The 21,538-nt window shown below is 29.4% G+C and overlaps 1 protein-coding gene across 1 annotated transcript; it reads right to left on the reverse strand.

Annotated features, from left to right (window-relative positions):
• Positions 1-1,834: 1,834 nt before the first annotated feature.
• Positions 1,835-17,880, reverse strand: LOC111618478 (4-hydroxy-2-oxoglutarate aldolase, mitochondrial-like). The gene is made up of 7 exons (XM_023360021.1): positions 17,553-17,880; positions 17,333-17,461; positions 15,008-15,135; positions 13,777-13,911; positions 13,348-13,444; positions 10,110-10,243; positions 1,835-2,048 (listed from the first exon to the last, which is right to left on the reverse strand). Exons 1-7 carry the CDS (start codon positions 17,743-17,745, stop codon positions 1,899-1,901), a joined length of 966 nt encoding a protein of 321 aa, XP_023215789.1. The 5' UTR covers positions 17,746-17,880; the 3' UTR covers positions 1,835-1,898.
• Positions 17,881-21,538: the final 3,658 nt, after the last annotated feature.

A 21,538-nucleotide genomic window follows, 5' to 3' on the forward strand; every position in this document is an offset into this window, starting at 1 on the left:
TTTCTTGTACCATCTCCTTTTCCTCAATAAATACATGTGAAAGCTTTAAATTATTACATAACAGACTATCTTCATTTTTTGTTATTTCTATACTTTGACAGGACAAATGTAAAATTTTCATTCGTGGAAATTCATCAATGGAAAACTATATATATGTAGAACAAACTATGTTGATACCCTAGAAAATATACCATGGGAATATCATTTTAGGAATTTCATTATCACTATATGATATTCATACAAATTCCACGTAGATATCATTATTATTGGTAACTTAATAATAATAAATGTAACAACGAGAGTTACAATAAATGTAACTTTCCCGGCAACATTTGGTGACGCCATCTGTTATCATATTTTATTTAAAAATTTCTTTTTATCTTTAACTATTATAAAATGGCAAAAAGCTCAATTTTGAGGTAGGGATGGGTTTTATAAAAAAATTGTAAATGCTAACGATCACTTATTTATTGTGCCATCGTCACAATGTCGGGCTGCAATTTTTAATCATATTTTTAAAATTCATTTAATTTAAAATGTCATCCATCTCAAATTAGTACTGTTTTGCCCCTGTACATCATACTTTTCCTGTTAGCAATAGTCTTGCCGATCACCTATCTAAGCCCTTTCAGGGAAAATTTTTGAATTGAAATAACGAGATTTCCGGTTTGCATCGAAAGTTCATATATAGTTAAATATGGAAACCTTGGGCCTCCTGCCAGTAAAGTTTCATATCTGGCCTCTTCTTTCATCTATATAACTCCAATCTCGAGATTAAGGAAAGACGGACAAACGACAGTGGGAATTTATAGTTCTACAATTTTTTTTCAAATTACAGCCCAATAACGAGTAAAATCGTCATTAAGTCCGACCCTACTGGAGATACAAACGACCCTTTTTATCTTCCCACCTCTCGACTTTTAATCATAAAAATTTAATAGCATCAATACCCTAATAAAGATACCTCCCTGCAAAATTTCAGAAATTTTCGACAAGCACGGGAATTATGTATTGAACTTGGTAAACAAAATCGTGGTGGAAAGATGGTGAACAAAATCGTGTCCCCCACACACATCCATACAGAAAAAAACCCCGATTCTTTTTGATTTTCTGGATGTTTCAAGGTTTCCAGTCCAGAAATGTAAAAATCTTTTTTGACTGATCACTATACTTTCTGTTATATATAACAGCCGGGGCAGTAAAAACTGTATTTCAATGATATTTAACTAAACTATACATATTTTGGCCTAATCCTAATTTGGTTGAGTTCTATTGGAAATTTGTAATTTTTGTTTGTGGGTGGTTGCCCATAAAAAACAATTTTATTCTTAAAATTATTTTCATTTCTTATTGCTTGTAATTTTAGTTATTTTATATTCACTTTATTTATTTCTGTACACAATTTATATTAGATTCTACTGAAAACTTTTTATGCTTTTTATTGATTTTTCGGTGTTTGCTTTTCATAGCATTTAAATGGCATTTATTAATAGGTGATACAATAATGAAACAAAACAGACTGAATTAGTGAAATATTACATCCACAATTTTATTTTTAACAAATTATTAATATTTACAAATTTCTTGCAGATATTATTTTTCAAGCAGAAATGTTCAATTCTTATAAAATCTTGGTAAATAGATTTTTATACTTCTGTAACTCCTTTATATAAAGTTTGAAAAATTCTTATACTATTTATTATAATTACATAATTTCTTATTCACATATTTGATATAAACAATAAAATTCTTTATCACTTTAAACTTCAAAATATAAAAATCTTAATACAAAAATATGTTTTGATATTCATAATTCAATAAAAATCAACAAAATTATAACAGCAACTTTAACTTTGATATAAAAATATATTTCACATACAGCTTTAGAAATTCACTATTTATAAAAATTTATTTTCTTTAAATTCTTTTAAAATTTCTTCTTCTTCTTCTTTGGATATTGGAAGAATAGGCAATCTGGTTGAACCACCATAATAACCAAACCACTCCATTGCAGCTTTCAAACCAGCTACACCATATTTTTTAGTAACCTAAAATAATATTAAATTAACAAAATAAAACAGTAAGAAAAACAAGAAATGGAATTGCAGTTTTAAACCTGTTCTGAAAGTAATGCTAATAACTGCAAAACTATTTCAAACTTTCAAAGATCTGTTTAACAATAAAATATAACAGCAAAACATTCAGCAAAATTTGTTTTTTTAATTACTGAAATTATTTGTCAGACATTTTATGCTTTAAAATGTTACCATTAAAGTTTTAAAAAATTTTTACTTTAATTCTGGATAAAGTTAATTAGTAATAAAAAAAAATAAATTAGCATCTTTAAATTTCCAAAATAATTTTAATTTAATGTAAACTAATATTTTCAATCATTCTTTAAAGCTTTCTTCAAATAAATTCATGGTAAAAATGCTGTTCGTATTGAGTTTACTGAAGAAGGCCATTAAAAGATGATCAAAAACATTAGTTTTTATTAAATTAAAAGAGATTTTGCGAAAAATTTAAAGATGCTAATTTATTCTGAACAATGCATTCCAGTTGCTTTTATGCATATAAAAGATAAATTATTATTTTTATCAGCAAAAATTAAGATTAAATTATTTAAAAAATTACTTCTACAATAAATTTTCAAACATTATATCTTTAATTACATTCTAAATATATTTATTTATAAATCCAAAGATACAATAAAAATTCCAGTAACTCTAAAACAGAAACTTAAGTAGAAACTTACATTCAGAACTTCAGTGGAAACTTAAGTTCCAGAAATCATTAAGCCATTATTTTATAGTTACGGATAAGTTTTAACATGACACCAATACCTTGGGTACTTAGATTTGAGAGTGAAACCAAAGTTAACTCATGAATAGAAGTATACTAATGGTGAGCCCACTTTCTTGAAAAAATGCCAAAAATTGTTGCATAATAAATTACCATAATAATAATATAATGAATAAAATCATGAGTTTTCATATTTTTATTAGTAATGAAAAACACAAAGAAAATGAATTAATGTGAAAAGAATTAAAGATAGTTCATAGTGATTGCCCACAAAATATACATATTTGTGTAAAGAACATTATTTCAGGTAATTTAAGACATAATAATTATTATTAAACATCATCACAAATGTTGACATCATTTTTCTATATATTTGTTTGTAAAGATTTACTTCCACATTAATTTCTATCAAATGACAGAAATTAATGTAGAAGTAAATCCTTCCTGATTCTATTATAAATATTTTCTTTATTACTAGAATTGTCTCTACTCATCTTAAAAATCACTGACAAAATATTTGACTCAAAATACTGTATATGCCAATGAATTTGAATTATAGTCAATTATATAATAGGTCGCAAAAAAAGATTTTATACATTACTTTCCCTGGAATTATATATGTCTTACTGTATTTCTTATTTTGTATATATCTAACATTTTAATAAGCTAAACTGTTACTTTGAAACTCTTTCCTTAATGTGAGAACCGAGGGGGTATAGCTACGAGCTTCTTCCCGCTTACCAGCGGCTTGGTCAGAGAATGGTTATATAGGAGGACAAAAATGTGAGTGGGGAATGAAATGGGTAAGTCGACAGGTTGCCGATTGCACACCAGAAGGTTACCAATTGTACTCAAGGATGACACAGTATTAAATATAAAATAACACATTTAATTAACTAATTAACTAAACCTATACATACGCATACAAAGCGAAATGCTACAAAAAGGGATTACTCAAAATTATTCTATATAGTGACAAGGAATATATGCTTGTCGCTTAACCGTCTAAGTTCTAGCTCTATAAAACATAGTATTCTACTAAATTCAACTAGCCTAAAGTAATCTATAATCGAGAGAAAGACAAGGAACGAAAGAGCAAGGATCAAATTTAGATCAAATACCTCTCATGGTCCTGATCTCATTGTATGGGTGTTGCTTACAAACTGTCCCCAGATCGGTTGACTCTACTTGTAGTCTCTCTTCTTTTCGAATCTGGCACATTGAGAAATGGATGGCGATTATGGCAGGAAGGCAAGGGTTGCGACAGACGGAATGGCAGTATGGGTCTGGTGTCACCTGATGTCGGCTGGTGATATTTGCCTGATGCTATCAGCTGTGGACATCCACACTTGAAGGGGGATGTCCACAGCTGATAGCATCAGGTTCAAGTGCAACCCCTTTTTATTCCCATTCTGAGGAGGGAAGTTCGGAGTACATTCTGATGCAATCCCATGTAAGTTCGACTGGACGGGGAAGGTTTCGATTTCTGTCAATTAGTATAACCATTTCGGTAGAATTATTACTTTTGCTATCCCATCTTGTTACTTTTTCTAACTCATAAATTTGATAACAGTTGTCAAACTGATGGAATTAATTGCTGGAGGTGACTAAGGTTAGGATATGTATTGCAACCTTAGTAATGATTGTTCGTTTGGTGGGTTATCCGATCGGTTTTATCATCGTTAAAATCAGACAAAGTAAGAAGTGTGTGGGTTGTATTTTTTTTTTTCTGCCATCTCCGGAAGGGTTAAAAGGTCACTCCTTGAAGTGACTGAAAATTGAAAAAAACAACAATGAGAAAATTTTATGGAAGCTCAAGAATTCACACTAGAGCTCGAATTCTCACATTAAACAGAAATTGTTTTGATAAAACTCTTATTTTTACAGATAGGTCAAAAATTAATTTTAATGGTATGCACATTTTTATTGGTCAATTTTAAAAGTTATTGTCTTTTGTTATTTTATTTATTTACAAACATGTATACAACCCATGCATCATATACATATAGCACAGGTATCATTTTACAACATTACATAATCAATATATTTAAATATAGCACATACAAGATATATAATTAGATTAAATGCAAATTAAAGTGAGACATAAAAGTGAAATATAAAAACACATGATTTGTTCTAAAATCAACCAATAGTAATTTCAACTGATTCAGATATTCAACATTACTTTAGGTAATGTTGAATATCATTATACATTATACTGCAATAAATAAATTTTTTTTTTTTTTTCATATTTTTTAGACTTAGGCATGTTGTAGTATTCCAAATATTTATTATAAATTACAGCAATATCGTCAGATTGTTTTTTATATCATTTTCACTATGTATTACAGCAAAGTTAAGACAACTGAAAAGCAAATGTGTGTCAGTTTGTAAGCTTTCTTGACAAACTGACACACTAGATTATCATTAGTATTAAATCTAAGATGATATTCTAAAATGGCACCATATCCTGAAAGAACTGTATGGATACAAAATCCTCACTAAACATTGTACATTATTATCCATTCATGTATATATATTATATATATATTATATATATATATATATTCCTGATATATATATCAGGAATTTCTTTGTATTCCTTCCCTTAGAACTTCTAATGTATTCTGTATTTCATACACAGTTTTCTTTCTTATAAGATCTTTAATGTAGTTCAGATAAGCTTTGTTATATTCAAGCAATTTTGTTGTTATTTCTTTAGATAATGTGTCAGTTATTTCATTTCCAATTATTCCAGAATGCCCCTTAACCCAGGAGAATATTACTTTAATACCTTTACTATTCAATTCCATAAGTTGTAGTATCATCTTATAAACCATTGCATTTCTTTTTATATTAACTATAATTTGTATTACTGACTGGTCATCACAACATACAGATACAGTATTAAAAAACATAATATCAAGTGTTAAACAGTGTAAAAATCTCCCAATAGCATGCAATTCTGTCTGAAATGTAGAACAACAATAACTTAACCCATAACTAGAACTCTGTATTAAAACATTATTATAAAATACTGCAAAACCAGCTCCAACACCAGTCAGAGTTTTACTACCATTAGTACAACAAATCAGCTCTGAATTATTGATATTTTAAAATCTACCATATGAATTAGTTCCAATGATGGATGAAAGTGATAAAGGATGGATTATGTTTTGTTAAATACTTAGGAAACCAAATGCTGACTGAAATTATCCTGTTTTTATTGTCATCAATATTTTTTGCATTTATCTGAAAGTAAGGACAAGAGACAAAAGCAAATAACAGGCATAAAAACTACATTACAAAGCTGATTGAAAGTAATTGTAGACATCAAGATGCTTTCCCATTGCTTACTGCTTCCTGTGAATATGCAAATGAATAATTTGTTAAATAATTATAAGTATCTGACCAGTCTATCTTAGGTCACATAATAGATTGGAAAACATTAATTAAATTAGATTAAATTACAGATTTTAAGTTTTTTAATATATATTTTTTTATATTCATCAATAATTTATCAATATAATTGCACATTGTAAATGGAAATAAAATCTAATCTAACTTTGTCACTCTTTCAAGGAAATGTACTCACTGCTAATATATTTCTATTCATGAGTCTGCTTTGCTTACATCCTTCCCTCCAGGTATTGTAAGTCCCATCATTAAAGCCATTCTTATCAAGACTACATTTAATTAGATTATATTATGAAACTTTACACTAAAAGCAAGCAGTATCACTTGTAATAAATTTAATTATTACAACTAATGTAAATTAATAAATAATTCAGAAATTTTGGAAATGTTGAATTCTTTGGAATTATCCAAAAAACTCAAATTTAATACAGTGGTGCCTCGTATTAAATTTGAGTTTCAGGTGCTTCTTAATCCGTTCCAGGTGCATGTCTGTTAAGTGAAAAGTCCATTATACAAAACGCATTTTCCCATAGAAATACATGTTAAAAGATATAATTTGTTCCGCAGCATAAAATAACCGAACTGTACCATAAAAAATGAAAATGGAGCAGTGACCAATTATGCTGGATAGTCAGATGTTGTGAGGAGGAGGTGTAGGAACACTTTCTTCACACATTCATACAGATACAGACTTTTTACACATTGCAGCAGGTCTCTTTTTATTGTTTTTTAATCAGAGTCAGATTCAGGAGAGGCTAACGGAGCTTGCAGGATCAACTCTTCTTGTTCCATCCTTTTTTTTGCCTGCTGGCTTCTTAAAAAACATGTCCAAGGTGGTTTGTTTCTCTCTCTTCTTTAACACCTGTTGGAAATGACAGGCAAGGGTGTCATTGAAGAGATCATTGATCCTATTGGCCTCAGCTTTGTTTGGGTAATGAGTGTTGGTAAACTCCTGAACCTCTCCCCATTTGACAAGGAAGTTTTTGTCAACTTTCACTCCTTCTTATGATTTCTTGCTTTGTTTCAATTGAAATCACCTTTCTGTTTTTTTAGAAGCCATGATTTGCACAACACCCAAATAAATGTAAATACCCTGCACTCAGGTGATGTACGTAATAAACAAGGGAGCAAGTCGAATCCCAACGAAAGCTCTGTACTTCAAATATACTAATAATATATTGTAATAATACTAATATATTATAAAAATAGCAGACATTATCATTGGCAATGGCAAAGGAGTGGAAACATCATTCGCACTTGTTCGCAGAAAGTCCATTGTTCACCTCATGTAACGGCCAAACAGAAAGTCCGTTGTTCGCAGCATACGTTATACGAGGCACCACTGTACTGGTTATCTGATTGGTTGTTTTATTATATGAACATAATTTATCATATAAATCTTGATGTTTAAATATATTTTATCTTTCTCTAACAAAAAACTTTCCCATTTTTAATTTTTTCCTTACTTCTAATTAAAAACATGCAAATTAAACAGAAAATATTGTTATCATAAATGTGCGTGCAGTTCTGATAATGAAAGTATGATTCACTTCTAAATACTGTTAAGAACTTATATTTTCAAAAGTACATTAACTATACACATGACCAAATTCAATTTATACAGAAAGCAGGAACAATAAAATATCAAAACATTATTAACTAAATAAATACAATTGAAATATAATATTAATATTATATAAGTTAATATAAGTTATTTATTTAACATAACATTAGAACTAAATTGATACTGGTACTAAGACTAAGAATCATTCAACAATTTGTCAAAATACTTTATTAACATTAATTAATTATATTAAACTTGATATCTTCTCATAGATCTATTGCATAAATAAAAAATAAAAAAAAAAAAAAACATTAAAATCCAACAAGAAAATTTTATATGTTTTACATATGTTTTGTCTTCTTTAAATTCAAAAGATAAAAACTTTCTTGCAGCTTTTAGAAGTTTTTGGAACTTCTTTAAACAGATTAATTAAATAAAGTTGATTAAGTGAAAATTTTGATAACAATGACTCACACATTGATAACTTATTTTTTTTCTTTAACATTTCTACTTGTTTATTCTATATGTATCCAAGTAAAAAAACAAAAAAAAAAAAAATCTTCCAGTTGTTGCACATTCAAAAACTAATTCTAGAAATGTCAGTGCATTCTATCAAACTTACATCTTAACTGCTGGAATCTGACAGCATATAGATTTCCATTAAATATGAAAATTTGGATTATTATTTCTACTATATTATTTTTTGAAAATTTTCATCAACAGATCATCAGACTAATCATCTGATTTATATTCAATAAATTTTGTTTTTTAACATTTTTGGGATAAGATCGTGTATGTGGGTTCCCAGATGAGGTTCGTACTCGAGTAAACTGAAATTCTTGCGTGACACAAGATGTAAACAACGAGACTCTGAACTGTTCGAGTATGTGTCAAACTATCTGTCAAGGTCTTAGCGGAAGATAAACTCTAATACGAGTGCTCATAAATAGGTAGATCATTGACTTGCGAGTCTATAAAATATTGGCTGAGATAAAACTTTCGAACAAAAAAAAAAAGGGGAAATTTTTGATAGATGAAAGATGAAAATGATCGTTAAATTCTTAGACGTCAAAAACTGGTAAACAACGGCCTGAGTTATGAGTGCAGGTGTTATTGTTTTATAAACAGTCATCAAGCAGAGTCGACAAAGAGGTATCAGATGGACACCTCGAATCGGACCTTTCCCACAACCCGAAAATATTTTGTCTTGCACCTGGAGACAAAGGAGAGACCAATAGGGAAGCGAGGAATGAGACGAGGGACCAATCCGAAATGCAAATAGCGAGGGAAAAACAATAAAAATCAGAACTTTAAGGTCGAAAAGAGAGTCTCCTCTGGATTAAGCCTACAGTTATGCTTTATCTATTGTGTTGTGCTACCGCCGATCACCTAGGACACTGCAGCTTAACACCGAACATCTGCATCGTCCAGTGATCCTTCTCATCCACCCAGACTATGACTGATCACCCGAACTCTCACCATTTCATAGGAACACCAAGATTTTGGAATTGTCCAATATCAATATAAGCATGAATTCAAACAAATAAATGGGTTTTCTCTTGTAAAACACTTGTTCTTCATTTGCCTCCTTCGCCACCACCCACATACTCGGTTTCCCTTAGGCTCAATTCTGACACAGGATAAACTGTACCCCCCTTTAAGTCAGCAAAACTTACATGTATAAATGCGATTCCTGCCTTTCTATTTTTAAACTTGTAATGGTCGCCGTCGCGAAAAGACAGTTAAGGAAGCGACCATGGGATTTTGAATGCGTGATTGCTGATTGGTTGAAGATCACACCACTCTACATATTTGTGTAGTGCTACAACTGGTAACTGTTGATTGGGCAACAGGGAAACATGCCATACGATATATTTGCATAGTGCTATGGCTTGGTAAGCACTGACTGATCATCTAGCCTGCTGTCGAAGGCTATAAAAAGGTTAATGTCAAAGCAGGAGATTTAAGTTCGGCTTAGGACTTCACGTCGGAAGCAAGTTCACTTCAACATGAGAACTTCAGGAAGTTCGCTTCAGAAGTTTAGGGTATACATCAGTTTCGTCTAAGTTCAGTTTGGAACTTCAAGTGTGCCTCAAAGTTCGAGTCAAGTCTGGATTCTCTCGCTGTCTGTTCTTTAACCACCAGAAGAAGGATACTTCTAGCCAACAACTCATTGATTTGTCGTAAGGTGTCTTCTTGATGGACTAATTCAACATATTAAACTATCTGAACTTTGTTAATGTAATTGGTGCAATGACTTGGTCACCAATTGTGTGAACTACGAACATTGTAAACTTCACTAACATTTAAATTAAACTGTACTTACATATATGTTTGGAGAAATCAGTCGAAGTTGAAGACTCTGTGCTTCTTGTAATTTTCCTTCTAAAAATAGTTTGTGTAAATTGCATAATGGTTCACCTAAAGGATTGGCCAAAGCAAATATACCACCTACACATCCTGATAACAAAAAAGAAAAAAACTGATATTAGGATACTGAAACAGAATTATTAAATATTATGCAGTGCTTTATCATTTGTAAGAGTTTCAAAATTATAGTTTGTTTCTGATGGAAAGATATCACATTTTACAGAAACATATATTATAAACATAAGAATATCATAATAATTTGAAATCACAGATATCATCTCAAATTTAATCCAAATCAATCTAGAATTTAACTAGTACAATAGAACCCAATTATCCAAGGTAATTTGGACAATGCTACCTCAGATAACTGAAAACTCAGATAAAATAAACAGTCATGGCACTTTGGATTTAAAATTACAAATGTAAAAGACTTATAAGCATCTTAAATACTTTAAGCCTCTTTTTATAACTTAATGAATTTAATTATATGTAAGAACAATGTTTTTTACATCATTTATTATAAGTTAATACATACTGTACAATAAAAAATGTGTATTATTGTAGTTACATATTAATAAGAATGGTTTGTCTCACATAAAAGGTAACAAAAACATAAACATAAGCCCAACAGTTATATTAAAGCCAAATGAATGCAGGATTTGGGCTATATTACTACTATTAATTAATAACTAAGTACTGAGTAATTTGGCACTAGAAGTAGGCATTGAGTGCCATCTTTTATTAAATTTAATAATTATAATTAAATTAAAATTTATTAAATAATTTAGAAAATTCTGAAAGAAAAAATTTGGTTTGGAGTGGGACTTGAACCCGCAACTGCCACTTACCATGCAAACACATTGCCTGTGTGGTAATACCTAATTAGTATGGTTGTATCTAAATTAAATATGTCTGGAAGGAAAAGATCAAATGGAAGTCTGAGTAGCATAACTGGCAACAGTAAGTAACAGTTGAAAGTTTGAGTCTGGCTCTAGCCAATTCTTTTCTTCAAAAATTTTCTAAATTATTTAATAAATAAATAATTTAATTATAATTATTGAATTTAATAAGAGATGTACCTAACACTACTTGTAGTGCCAAATTATTCAGTATTTAATTATTAATAGTAGCAGTAATAGAGCCCAATTTAATCCAGCATTTGTTTGACTTTAAGGTAAGAAAAACATTAAATAATCATTTTGTAATACTTGTTATTGTTTTAAATTTTCTTTAAAACGTCTTTTAGAGTTTCTTGTTTCACAGCAATTCCTCCCTCCTTTGCAGCAATGCTCTACTGTCAGCTCAACATCAGCTATTTGCTTGGTACAGTTAAGGTTAAAAGTACTTCAGTATTTACATGCTTAGTGCATTTAAGACAAAGATTATCTGACTTACAGTATAAAAAACATCCAGTAATGAGTTGTGTAACTCTCCTGGATGTTATGAGAATTTAATGAAATAAAATTGTGTGGTACCATCTGTTATGAAATTTTGTTTAATAATATAAAAAATTTTTAATTATTATAAAATGGCAAAAATATTAATTTTAGGGCAGTGATGAGTTTTATAGAAAGTTGTAGAGACTAATAACAAGCAAAATCTTCATTAAGTCAACCCTTTTCAAGATATGACATGTGACCACCCACTATTTTCCCATCCCATCAACCTTTAACCACCAAAATTTGATAGCATCAACACCCCCTTATACAAAAGCTACTGTGCCAAATTTTGTTTCTTAATCTTCATTTAATATCTCAGGATGGGGTGAAAGATGTCAACACACCAACATGGAATCTTTTTCCTCTATTATTTTCCAGCTGTTGTGTGTACATAACAAGGGAAAGTATTGGTTTGTATAAGAAATTGTGACAAATTTGACCCTCAGATTTTTGCAAATTTCTAAATTTTGAGTTTCCAGCAAAAAAAGTTTCCAGATATGTGTGTTCATGTGTATTTTCATCTATTTTGCTTAATATCTCAGGATAAGGCAATGACAAAGAAATTTGGCATGATAACTTGTGTATAAAGCAGTGTGATCACTCATATCTTGAGAGAGGTCAGACTTAATAAAACATTTACAATTTTTTATGAAATTCATCACTACCATCAAAATTAAGCCTGGAAAACATAACAGCTGGGAAATTAGGCAACTCATTGGTGACTTTTTTCTTTGACTTTTTTGGGTTCAGGGGGTCTCAAAACACAAATTTTCAAAAATCCCAGAAGTCAAATTTGACACAATTCCAATACATAACAAGGAAAAGTAAAAATAGTGTATTCACTTACAAGTTTCTCTCAATAATGTGGAACCTTGGTTAAGCTTCGATAATCAAGTATTTCAAGTTTCTAATGTTTTCAAAATTTATTAAATTCTTGTTTTTAAACAAAATATGCAAAAATACATAAACAAGCAATTATTTATTGTAACATTGGCAGAATGCCAGGCTGCAATTTTGAATCAATTTTTTAAATTTATTGAATTTAAAATATATCATTCCATCTCAAATTGCCAGTGTCTTGCCCCTGTACATCATACTTTTCCTGTAAGCAACAGAATCATGCTGGTCGTCTAACTCCTTTCAGGAAAAATTTTTGAATTAAAATAACAACTTCCAGTTTGCACCAGAAATTCATATATAGTTAATTGGGGCCTCCTGCCTCTAATCTTTCCATATCTGGTCTTGGCTTTCATCTATCTTGGCGATTCTTAACCACTGTGCTGAGGCACACTAAAGTGCCGCATGATTTTTGAAGTGTGCCGCCACTGCGAATATCCATACATAACCAACATCAGACAAGTATTGATAGTTTAATTGGTTCTACCTAACCTAGAGCGCATTTGGAAATTGTAACCAGTGTTATCAGTAACTGTTGGTTGCTACTAAGATGTTCAGAAAATGTGACCTAAATAACCAACTGTGTTTAAAAAATCACTGTTATGATGTCACCAGCTGTCCTGTGGTACTTACCGAAGTAACTGTGTATGCTGCCAAATTTTTAAATTATTAAAAGTGTACCATGACGAAAAAAAGGTTGAGAATCACTGATCTATCTAACTCCATTCTCGAGATTAAGGAAGGACAGACAATGGGACTTTATAGATCTAAAATTTTTTCAAATTGCAGCCTAACAACTTTATTAATCTACAAAAAAACAATACTAGCATTATAAATACATAAATCATTAAAAGTTACCAATAGTAAGAGCTGGAAGGAAAAATCCAGCTGATCCTGCAAGAACTTGAAAATTATGCTCTTTAGTTTTATGTACTATATATCCTAACTTTGAAACCTAAAAATTTTCAGAAAATAATAGTTAATAAAATTAATATTTCAAGTGTATAACAAAAAATAAAATAAAATAATCAGTATATTTACTATATTAAAAATTTGTTATTAAATTACTTATAAATTTAAATTTAGTAAATATAATATAAATTTAATTCTACGTCATAATTCTGAAAACAAATAGAAGGCTTTTAGTGTCATATACTATTAAAAATCATTAGTGCTTTTGATTTGTTATATGCATTGATTTAAAAAATTTTTTTAATATAACATTTTATCTTTATTAATTAATTTTATATTCAGGTAAAATTAAATAATACAAAATGAAAATCATACATCACCACCACTATCTTTTAATCCAATTATATTAGGATGTGAAGACAATTTAATTATAACACTAGCTGATAAATCAAGTGAAGTATTAGGAGGTACACTGTATAAAATTATTGGAATAGGACTTTTATCTGCAACCTAAAAATGAAAAAATTTTAAATGAAATAACATATAAAAAGATGAGGAAAAATATAATAAAAATTTACATTGCATCATGTAATTAAATCTTCCTTTCCATATCTAAAATTTATAATTATATAAGTGTACTAAGTGTCTGCAGAACCACTTTCAATTCAATCTTGAATTATGTCATTTTGAGACATTTCCTTTCTTCATGTTGCATTTTATAACAACTTTTTATATGAATAANAGAATATTTTTAGTTATAAATAAACAAATTTGTGCATTCCACATCATGTTGTAAATTTCCGAATTTTTGATGGTCCACCCATTATTTTTTTGATTGCTTCATCTCATGCATTTAAATTTTAAATCGACCGATTTTAGATTGCCACGTGTACCCCTTCATGCAATTTCTAAAGCAATGGTTCCCAATTAGTGGTACACGTACCCCTGGGGTTACACATACCACTAATTGGGAGCCATTGCTTTAGAGGAATAAATAAAAAGTAAGTACAGCCCTTTAAAACAATGGTGAATCTCATTTCCATTACTGAGTGGAGTTAGTAGGAATATTTATTATATCTTATAATATTCATACAAATTTTATTAATATGTTTTTATTTTAATTTTTATTAAATTAATTTTTTGTAGATTTTAATCTGTATTCACTATAATTATTTTAAAATATGCATATTTGCATAATTGTTAATATAAGTAAATACATAAACAAAAAATCAGTTTATTCAATATAGTTCTGATTATATAGTTTGGGAAAATAGTAAAAAGGAGATATCAAAATGTTCTTCCACTGTCACTTCTATATCCAAAGGTTCAGAAATCATTGTTTAAACCACTTCTGTATTCACTGGTTTAAACAATTTGTACATTATGTTGGCACTTATTACAATGTACTCTGACATTCATCACAATGGTTTCACTCGTTTGATGCAGTGTAATCAGTAATTGATTCTTGGTTAAGTCTTGTTTCAAATAGGAATACTTGCCAACAAGATTGGTGCTTTTTAATATTTTTGCATTTTTATGTTAAGATTATTGATTCTGAAATTTTATTAAAATTCTTTTAAAGTATGATATTAATGAGAACACTTACTGTAATATAATGTTTGATTAAAGCTTTCTCATTCATGCTTCCCTTATAATAGCATGGTGTTACCACCATTGCTATATCAGCTCCAACTGCAGCCATTCGTTCTGTCATTTTTACAGTTGTACGAGTTCCTACAGAATTAAATGCAATATGCTTTTTTGAATAAATTCTCAAAATTTCTAAATTTAATCAGACTTGTTTTAGATTTTCTGCTATGAAACATTCAATTTGTTAAGTTCAGTGTAACATGTGTGAGACATGTGTCAGGTGTGTGGATGTCGGCAGGTGGTGATGGACAGTTCACAGCTTGGTCACACATGTCGGGTGGGTGAGGTGACGGTGTCCCCGGGAGTGTGGGGGAGATTGTTCCAGCTAGTTAGGGGTGTGTAGAGTCAGAGAGAGTGTGTGTACTGACCAGGGAGCTAACAAAGTGAGAAGCTGTGTGGCTGGTCCAGTATTGTAACTATCAAAAAAAATGGTGGAGTGTCAGAGAGTCACTCGCTGATTTGGAGAAATTAAAGTGTTTTTATTTTTTGTGTTGTTATTGTTAGAAAGAAGCGTGTACTGTGTTCTTTTTGACTGTCTATACGAAAACATTCTACACCACCACCATCATCACAACATTTGTATACAACACAATTAAATAACAGACTATTAAAATTATATCAGAAAATGCAGCATATGTAAGAAATCATATTTTATCAATAATATAATAAGTAACTAATCGAAGTATCCCTATTTACCACCCCAGTATACAAATATAAAAATATAAAATATTTATGTTTGAACTTTTTTACTTTAGTATTTTAAATTACAGCAATATGAAAACAGATGTCTATCTACAAGTATTTGTACATATACAATATTTGTTTTTCCTAGTATGCTCACATAGCCATTATATAATAGAACAAATAGTATTAACCTATACTACAATTAAAGTACTTTAACTGTCTTATGGTGTTAAAAGCTATTATATACATCCAGACTGAAAATTTTTTAATTGTTAATCTAAACGTATATTCCAAAAATCTGACATCTTATTCTATTTATGTTCTAATGTTCTTATACCATTTTTGTTGTAATTGCCTGGTAATGATGATATATATATTATCAAAAGTACTGGTAATTATATCATTATAATCTTACAACTTTTTATTGTGTGTTTTTTTTATCATATAGAACAGTTAAGTGTTTTAATTAAATAAATACAATATAATAATGAATAGGAGGCTTATGCTAAAATAAAATTTACATCTGTGCATTTTAACTTTAAATAATAGAACATTCCTGAATGTACAAAAGATTGATAAAACAATTATAACTTTATCCTTTATATCTTTTTTGAAAATATAAAATAGTTTGAAATATATAAATATATATATATGAAATATATATATCCCCTATAAAATAGTTTCAAATATATATTATTATTATTTAAAAACAAAAATTATAGTAAAGGTTGGTAAAAGTGGTTGTATATTTTTGTTGCTTCTGAAAATTTGAAACTAAACAAATTTCTACTTTGCTCACAATTTAGAGTCATTCTTGCATCTGAAATTCCAATATAAATTTGGAAAACTTGTTAAAAATATTGTAAATACATTATTTTCAAAAATAAATCAATTCATTTAAAAAATCACAAGTTCTATGCTACTAATTGTTTAACATTTAGAATATGAAAATGCATTTCTTATACATCTTTATCAAATAATACTTTTTAATTTAGTTACTCTTATTGTTTTTATTTTAAAAGAATTTGTTAAGGAATAATAATATATACAAAACTGAGTATTTTTCTCATGAAAAATCTTAATTTATTTCAATTTAAATGTCAATTAAAGTGAAATTAAGATAAAATTTGTTAACATAAACTCAAAATACAGGTATACCTCGACTTACGTCATTTCGAGTTACGTCGTTCCCGATTATACGTCGTTTGTCAAAAAAGTATGTGAAAAAACAAAAATCAAGTATAAGTCATTATATTCGACTTTACGTCTGTCCGCCACAAATATTGAAGTCATAATATCACTAGAAAAGCGTTTAAAGCACATAAAATCACATTAAAATATATACATTTACAAGTATGTACTGTATTTACAGTACATGCATTCGTAAATTTAGATTACTGTTTTTGTACTATATTAAAAACAAAAATTTAATAAAATTGTTTGTAAGCTTAATAAATTAAATACAGAACCGGGAATGGTAATTTATGGTTTAGCCTAGTGACAAGTAGATTCGGAGACAAGTAAATTCGACTTACGTCGCTTTCCTGGAACCAATTACCGACGTAAGGCGAGGTATACCTGTACTTCATTTAATTACCTTCACATCCACTTCCAGCTATTAATAATTTATCTTTACTAATATGTTGTTTTACAAATTTTACAACATCTACTCTTTCATCTTCACTAAGAGAAGCAAATTCTCCATTTGATCCCTGTATAACTAAACCTAGAAAATAAAATTAAAGTATAAAAAGATAATTCTGTAATTATTTAAGATGTTTCTAATAAATATTAGTATTTTTACAAATTGTATATACCCCTAAAAGGAACTTTATTCCATTTCTCAATATTATTTTCTAAATGATTATATGCTATTTCTTCATTCTCGTCGAAAGGCGTTATAATCGGAGGATAAACACCAGAAATGTTAATTTTCTGCGTACAGTATCTTTTCTTGAATTTAAAATGATTAAAACAACGAATATTTATCCGTTTAATTAATATATTCATTTTAAAAATTTAATTGGAACAATTTAAATTTTTAAAATTTTGCATAATAACACTTCGAACAGATGCCACACAAATTATTTTGTTATCAAAAGCTAGTTCAAGGTACAATCACATGTCAAGGCAATCAAACCACGTGTGCAGCCATAACCTTGTTTCAGATCAGTGTTGCCATATATGCCGTTCACATGTTAGTAAATTTAATAATAATATAATACAGTTTTTCCGAAGCTTGTACTAATTATTAGTTATTTTTTAATGTGATTTTAAATATTTTAATTAAGATTTATATCTTGATGGATTGGTAAACTTTAGAGGTTAATTAAAGCATTACAACAAAGCAAAAGGCGAAAAAATAGTAAAATAGAACTCTGAAAGAAGTCATACAAGGTGAATTGTTGCAAGCGTTTTTAATTTTCAATTACTTTTTTATTGACTTTGACTTTGGTTTTTTTAGAATTAAAGAAAAATAATTACGTAGCCGAGGCGGGACTGGGTTTACTGAAGGAATGTTTAGATGGCACTTATGGCACTCCATTTCAATTAAGTTCCGTCTTTTCAAAATAATCAAATTATAATAAAAAGTTGTTGCTGTTTTGATATAAATTTAAATTTTCCGTAACACATTTCAATATAATTTAATCAAAACATAAAGTTAATGTTTAATTTCAACTGCATATTACAAATAAGGTTAAAAAAGGGAGATATTTCACGAAAGTAAGTCACAAGCTTCATTATCTTTTTGACACTACATTCAGTACTACTTTTTTTATTTGCTTACAAGAAATCTACACACACTTTTCTATTCCTAAATAATAATGGAATACTGAACACTCTGTCCTTATTTTAATATAGGTTATATTAATACATTGCAAAATATAATAGCAATACTATACAATCGGATGATCGAGAAGGTAAAAACAACAGCATTCTCTCTTCGGGACTCGAGTTCGGTCAGGATCCATTCAAATTTTCATGGACGTGTTAATACGAATTACTTTCTCATAATCCGCTTCCATTATGGGTGTAGTCGAATTCATGTGCTTCTTATGTCTGTAGACTTTTTAAAAACAATAATAAAAAACGTATTAACGTAGTCACAGAAACAAAGTTTGAATATGACGGATATTAGGTCTATATTGATTATAATTGCTACCGATAAAATCATTTATACGTAATTTTATAATATTGAATAAGCTATAAAAATTTGGAAAAATGGTAAATTCCCAATAGCTTTCCTTTTATATCAGTTTTGATTTTTTAAATGAAACAAACTTACGATTTATTTGCTTTTGTATGTATGTATATTTTGTGCGGTCCCGAACAGGTCCGAACCGTCACGAAAATCGCGAAAAATCAGTCAATTTAGAGAAAAATTTAATTGTTTAAAAGGCAAGGAAAAAATGGTTGTAGTCCAACACCTTTTGTTAATATCAAACTGCGACGCAGAAATCATAAATGGAGAAGGAATGTCGTCCCCTGATCGGTGAGATATCGAATTCAGCTTCGATTTTGACCTCTCTCGCGCTCTAGGTAAGGAGTCTCGTTACGTTTACTAACGAGGTACCAGCCACTCGAGAAGCGTGATTGAGGGAGAATGACGAATCAGAATGGACGAAAGAGAGAACGGAGATTGATATAATTCCCGACGATCAAGGACACCTCGCACTCGGTTAATTAACATTCCAGTTAACCAAGACGCCGTGTGTCAACGCGCAAAACGCAGTTTTTCGTCTATTGTGCCCAATCCGTAAACTGTACCACTACGGACTCAGACCGCGTTACCGATGCCAATTAACGGAATCTCTCCAACTTGCCACACGGACTGAACAACGCCATTTCGATCGTCGATCGGAAAACAACGACGCTCAGGACGTCCGCACAGCCGAATGTGTTAAAGCAAATTATTTTGTTTGTAGTGTAACTTATTTTATATCAAAATAAACGGTTTTTGTTAGACACTTGTCAGCTTTGTCTCCGCCGCCACCACTCACATACGAATAAACACTAGACCATCTCTGGACGTGCAATTGTTGCCCCTAAAAGTTGGCTTACTTACAATTTTATGTATATTTGTTTATGTATTTTTAAAAAATCTTTAATAAAAAATCTTAAACATCTACAAAATAAAAATAACAAAATAATATGAGCATATATAGGAATTATTTGATATTTTTTCTACGATACTTTTCTAAGAAAGTTTAAATGGAATTTGTTTACAGAATCACCAGTGCACTGTAATTCTCAGTTTTGTTTATTAGATAGAAATAGATGTGGACGAAGGCATCGTTATATTTTCAGAGTAAAAAAGTATAATTACAGCGCGTTTTGTGTTGAGACACCTATTCTCTCTGATGCGATTTGTCCGCCATATTACGAGGTTTGTGGTTATATTGTATTTAGAATGCTGACGAGTTTTGTGACTTTCGCCTGTAATAATAATTAAAGTCTGTGGTTACACATTTTACAACTAAATAAATGTTTTATATGTTATTTAATCTTTTTAATGAAAACAAAATATATTTATAGAGTTTTAGTAGCAATTAAATGATATCAACTTTATCCCAGTAAAAACATCATTTCATCATCACCAATGATATCAATTTATATCATTTCTGAAGTGATTTTTCGTTAGTTTCAAATGACCAAATGACATGCAATGACTTCAATTGATGAAATTATTATTTACAAGACTATTGTTTCAAACATTCAAACATCTCATATCAGTTATTGTATGAGATTAAATAATATCAATTTTAGGTTACCTTTGACATGAGATCACTTAATGTCAACTGATATCCTATAGTCAGACTTTAAAATTTAAAATTTTGAAAAATATTTTAAAACCATTTAATGGCAATGGTTCTCTTGAAAAACAGCAAATAATGGTAGATGACTTGTCATTTGTTTTCTTTTTTTGATAATTGACATCAATTCGTATCATTTAAAACATTTATCATTAGCAAATGATTTTTAATGGTAATTAATAGGGTAACACCAATGCTACAATGATATACCCTATCAAAAATAATATACAGAACAACACAAATTTTACAGAATATCTGTAGATATTTTGCAGAATTTATCTGAAGTAGCTATTTTAGTATGCGTGTTTCCGGAATTTGTTTAATTCACTGCAGCTAATGGATAGAATTTACTTGGATTATGTTCTTTATTAATTAACACGTCTGTAAATTTTTTACGGTTATCTCTAGATAATCTGTAAATATAATAATGATTTTTAAAAGAGTTTCTCAGTGTTTCATATAATTATAACAATTAATTATAATTAAGAAAAAGTAAATAGTTATCATTAATCATGAGTATATTATTTNATTTTGTAGATATTTTGCAGAATTTATCTGAAGTAGCTATTTCAGTATGCGTGTTTCCGGAATTTGTTTAATTCACTGCAGTTAATGAATAGAATTTACTTGGATTATGTTCTTTATTAATTAACACGTCTGTAAATTTTTTTACGGTTATCTCTAGATAATCTGTAAATATAATAATGATTTTTTAAAGAGTTTCTCAGTGTTTCATATAATTACAACAATTAATTATAATTAAGAAAAAGTACAGGTAGGCCTCCTACAACGCGGTAGATACGTTCCTTGAAAATACCGCGTTGTGGGAAATCGCGTTATAGGAGACACCAACTTAATACAAAAACTGAGATTCAGTTCTAAAAAGAGAAAAACTTGGCGTTTGAATGGCTTTTTTTGAATTTTTCAAATTAGCCATTGCTAGCCACGAATTTAACACTGGTTTCATCAGCCGACGACTGTCCCATTTG

The sequence above is a fragment of the Centruroides sculpturatus genome, unplaced genomic scaffold, assembly GCF_000671375.1.
Source record: "Centruroides sculpturatus isolate CEXI.00-Female unplaced genomic scaffold, Cexi_2.0 scaffold5, whole genome shotgun sequence".
Lineage (NCBI taxonomy): Eukaryota > Metazoa > Arthropoda > Arachnida > Scorpiones > Buthidae > Centruroides > Centruroides sculpturatus.

What these genes read in the sequence shown, in the direction of transcription:
- LOC111618478 (XM_023360021.1), bottom strand. Translation starts at nt 17,745, where the DNA reads ATGAATATATTAATTAAACGGATAAATATTCGTTGTTTTAATCATTTT. An exon ending in AGCTGGAAGTGGATGTGAAG is followed by an intron (nt 15,136 to 17,332) that starts GTAATTAAATGA and finishes TTAATTCTGTAG; the next exon opens with GAACTCGTACAACTGTAAAA. An exon ending in TAAAAGATAGTGGTGGTGAT is followed by an intron (nt 13,445 to 13,776) that starts GTATGATTTTCA and finishes GAAAATTTTTAG; the next exon opens with GTTTCAAAGTTAGGATATAT.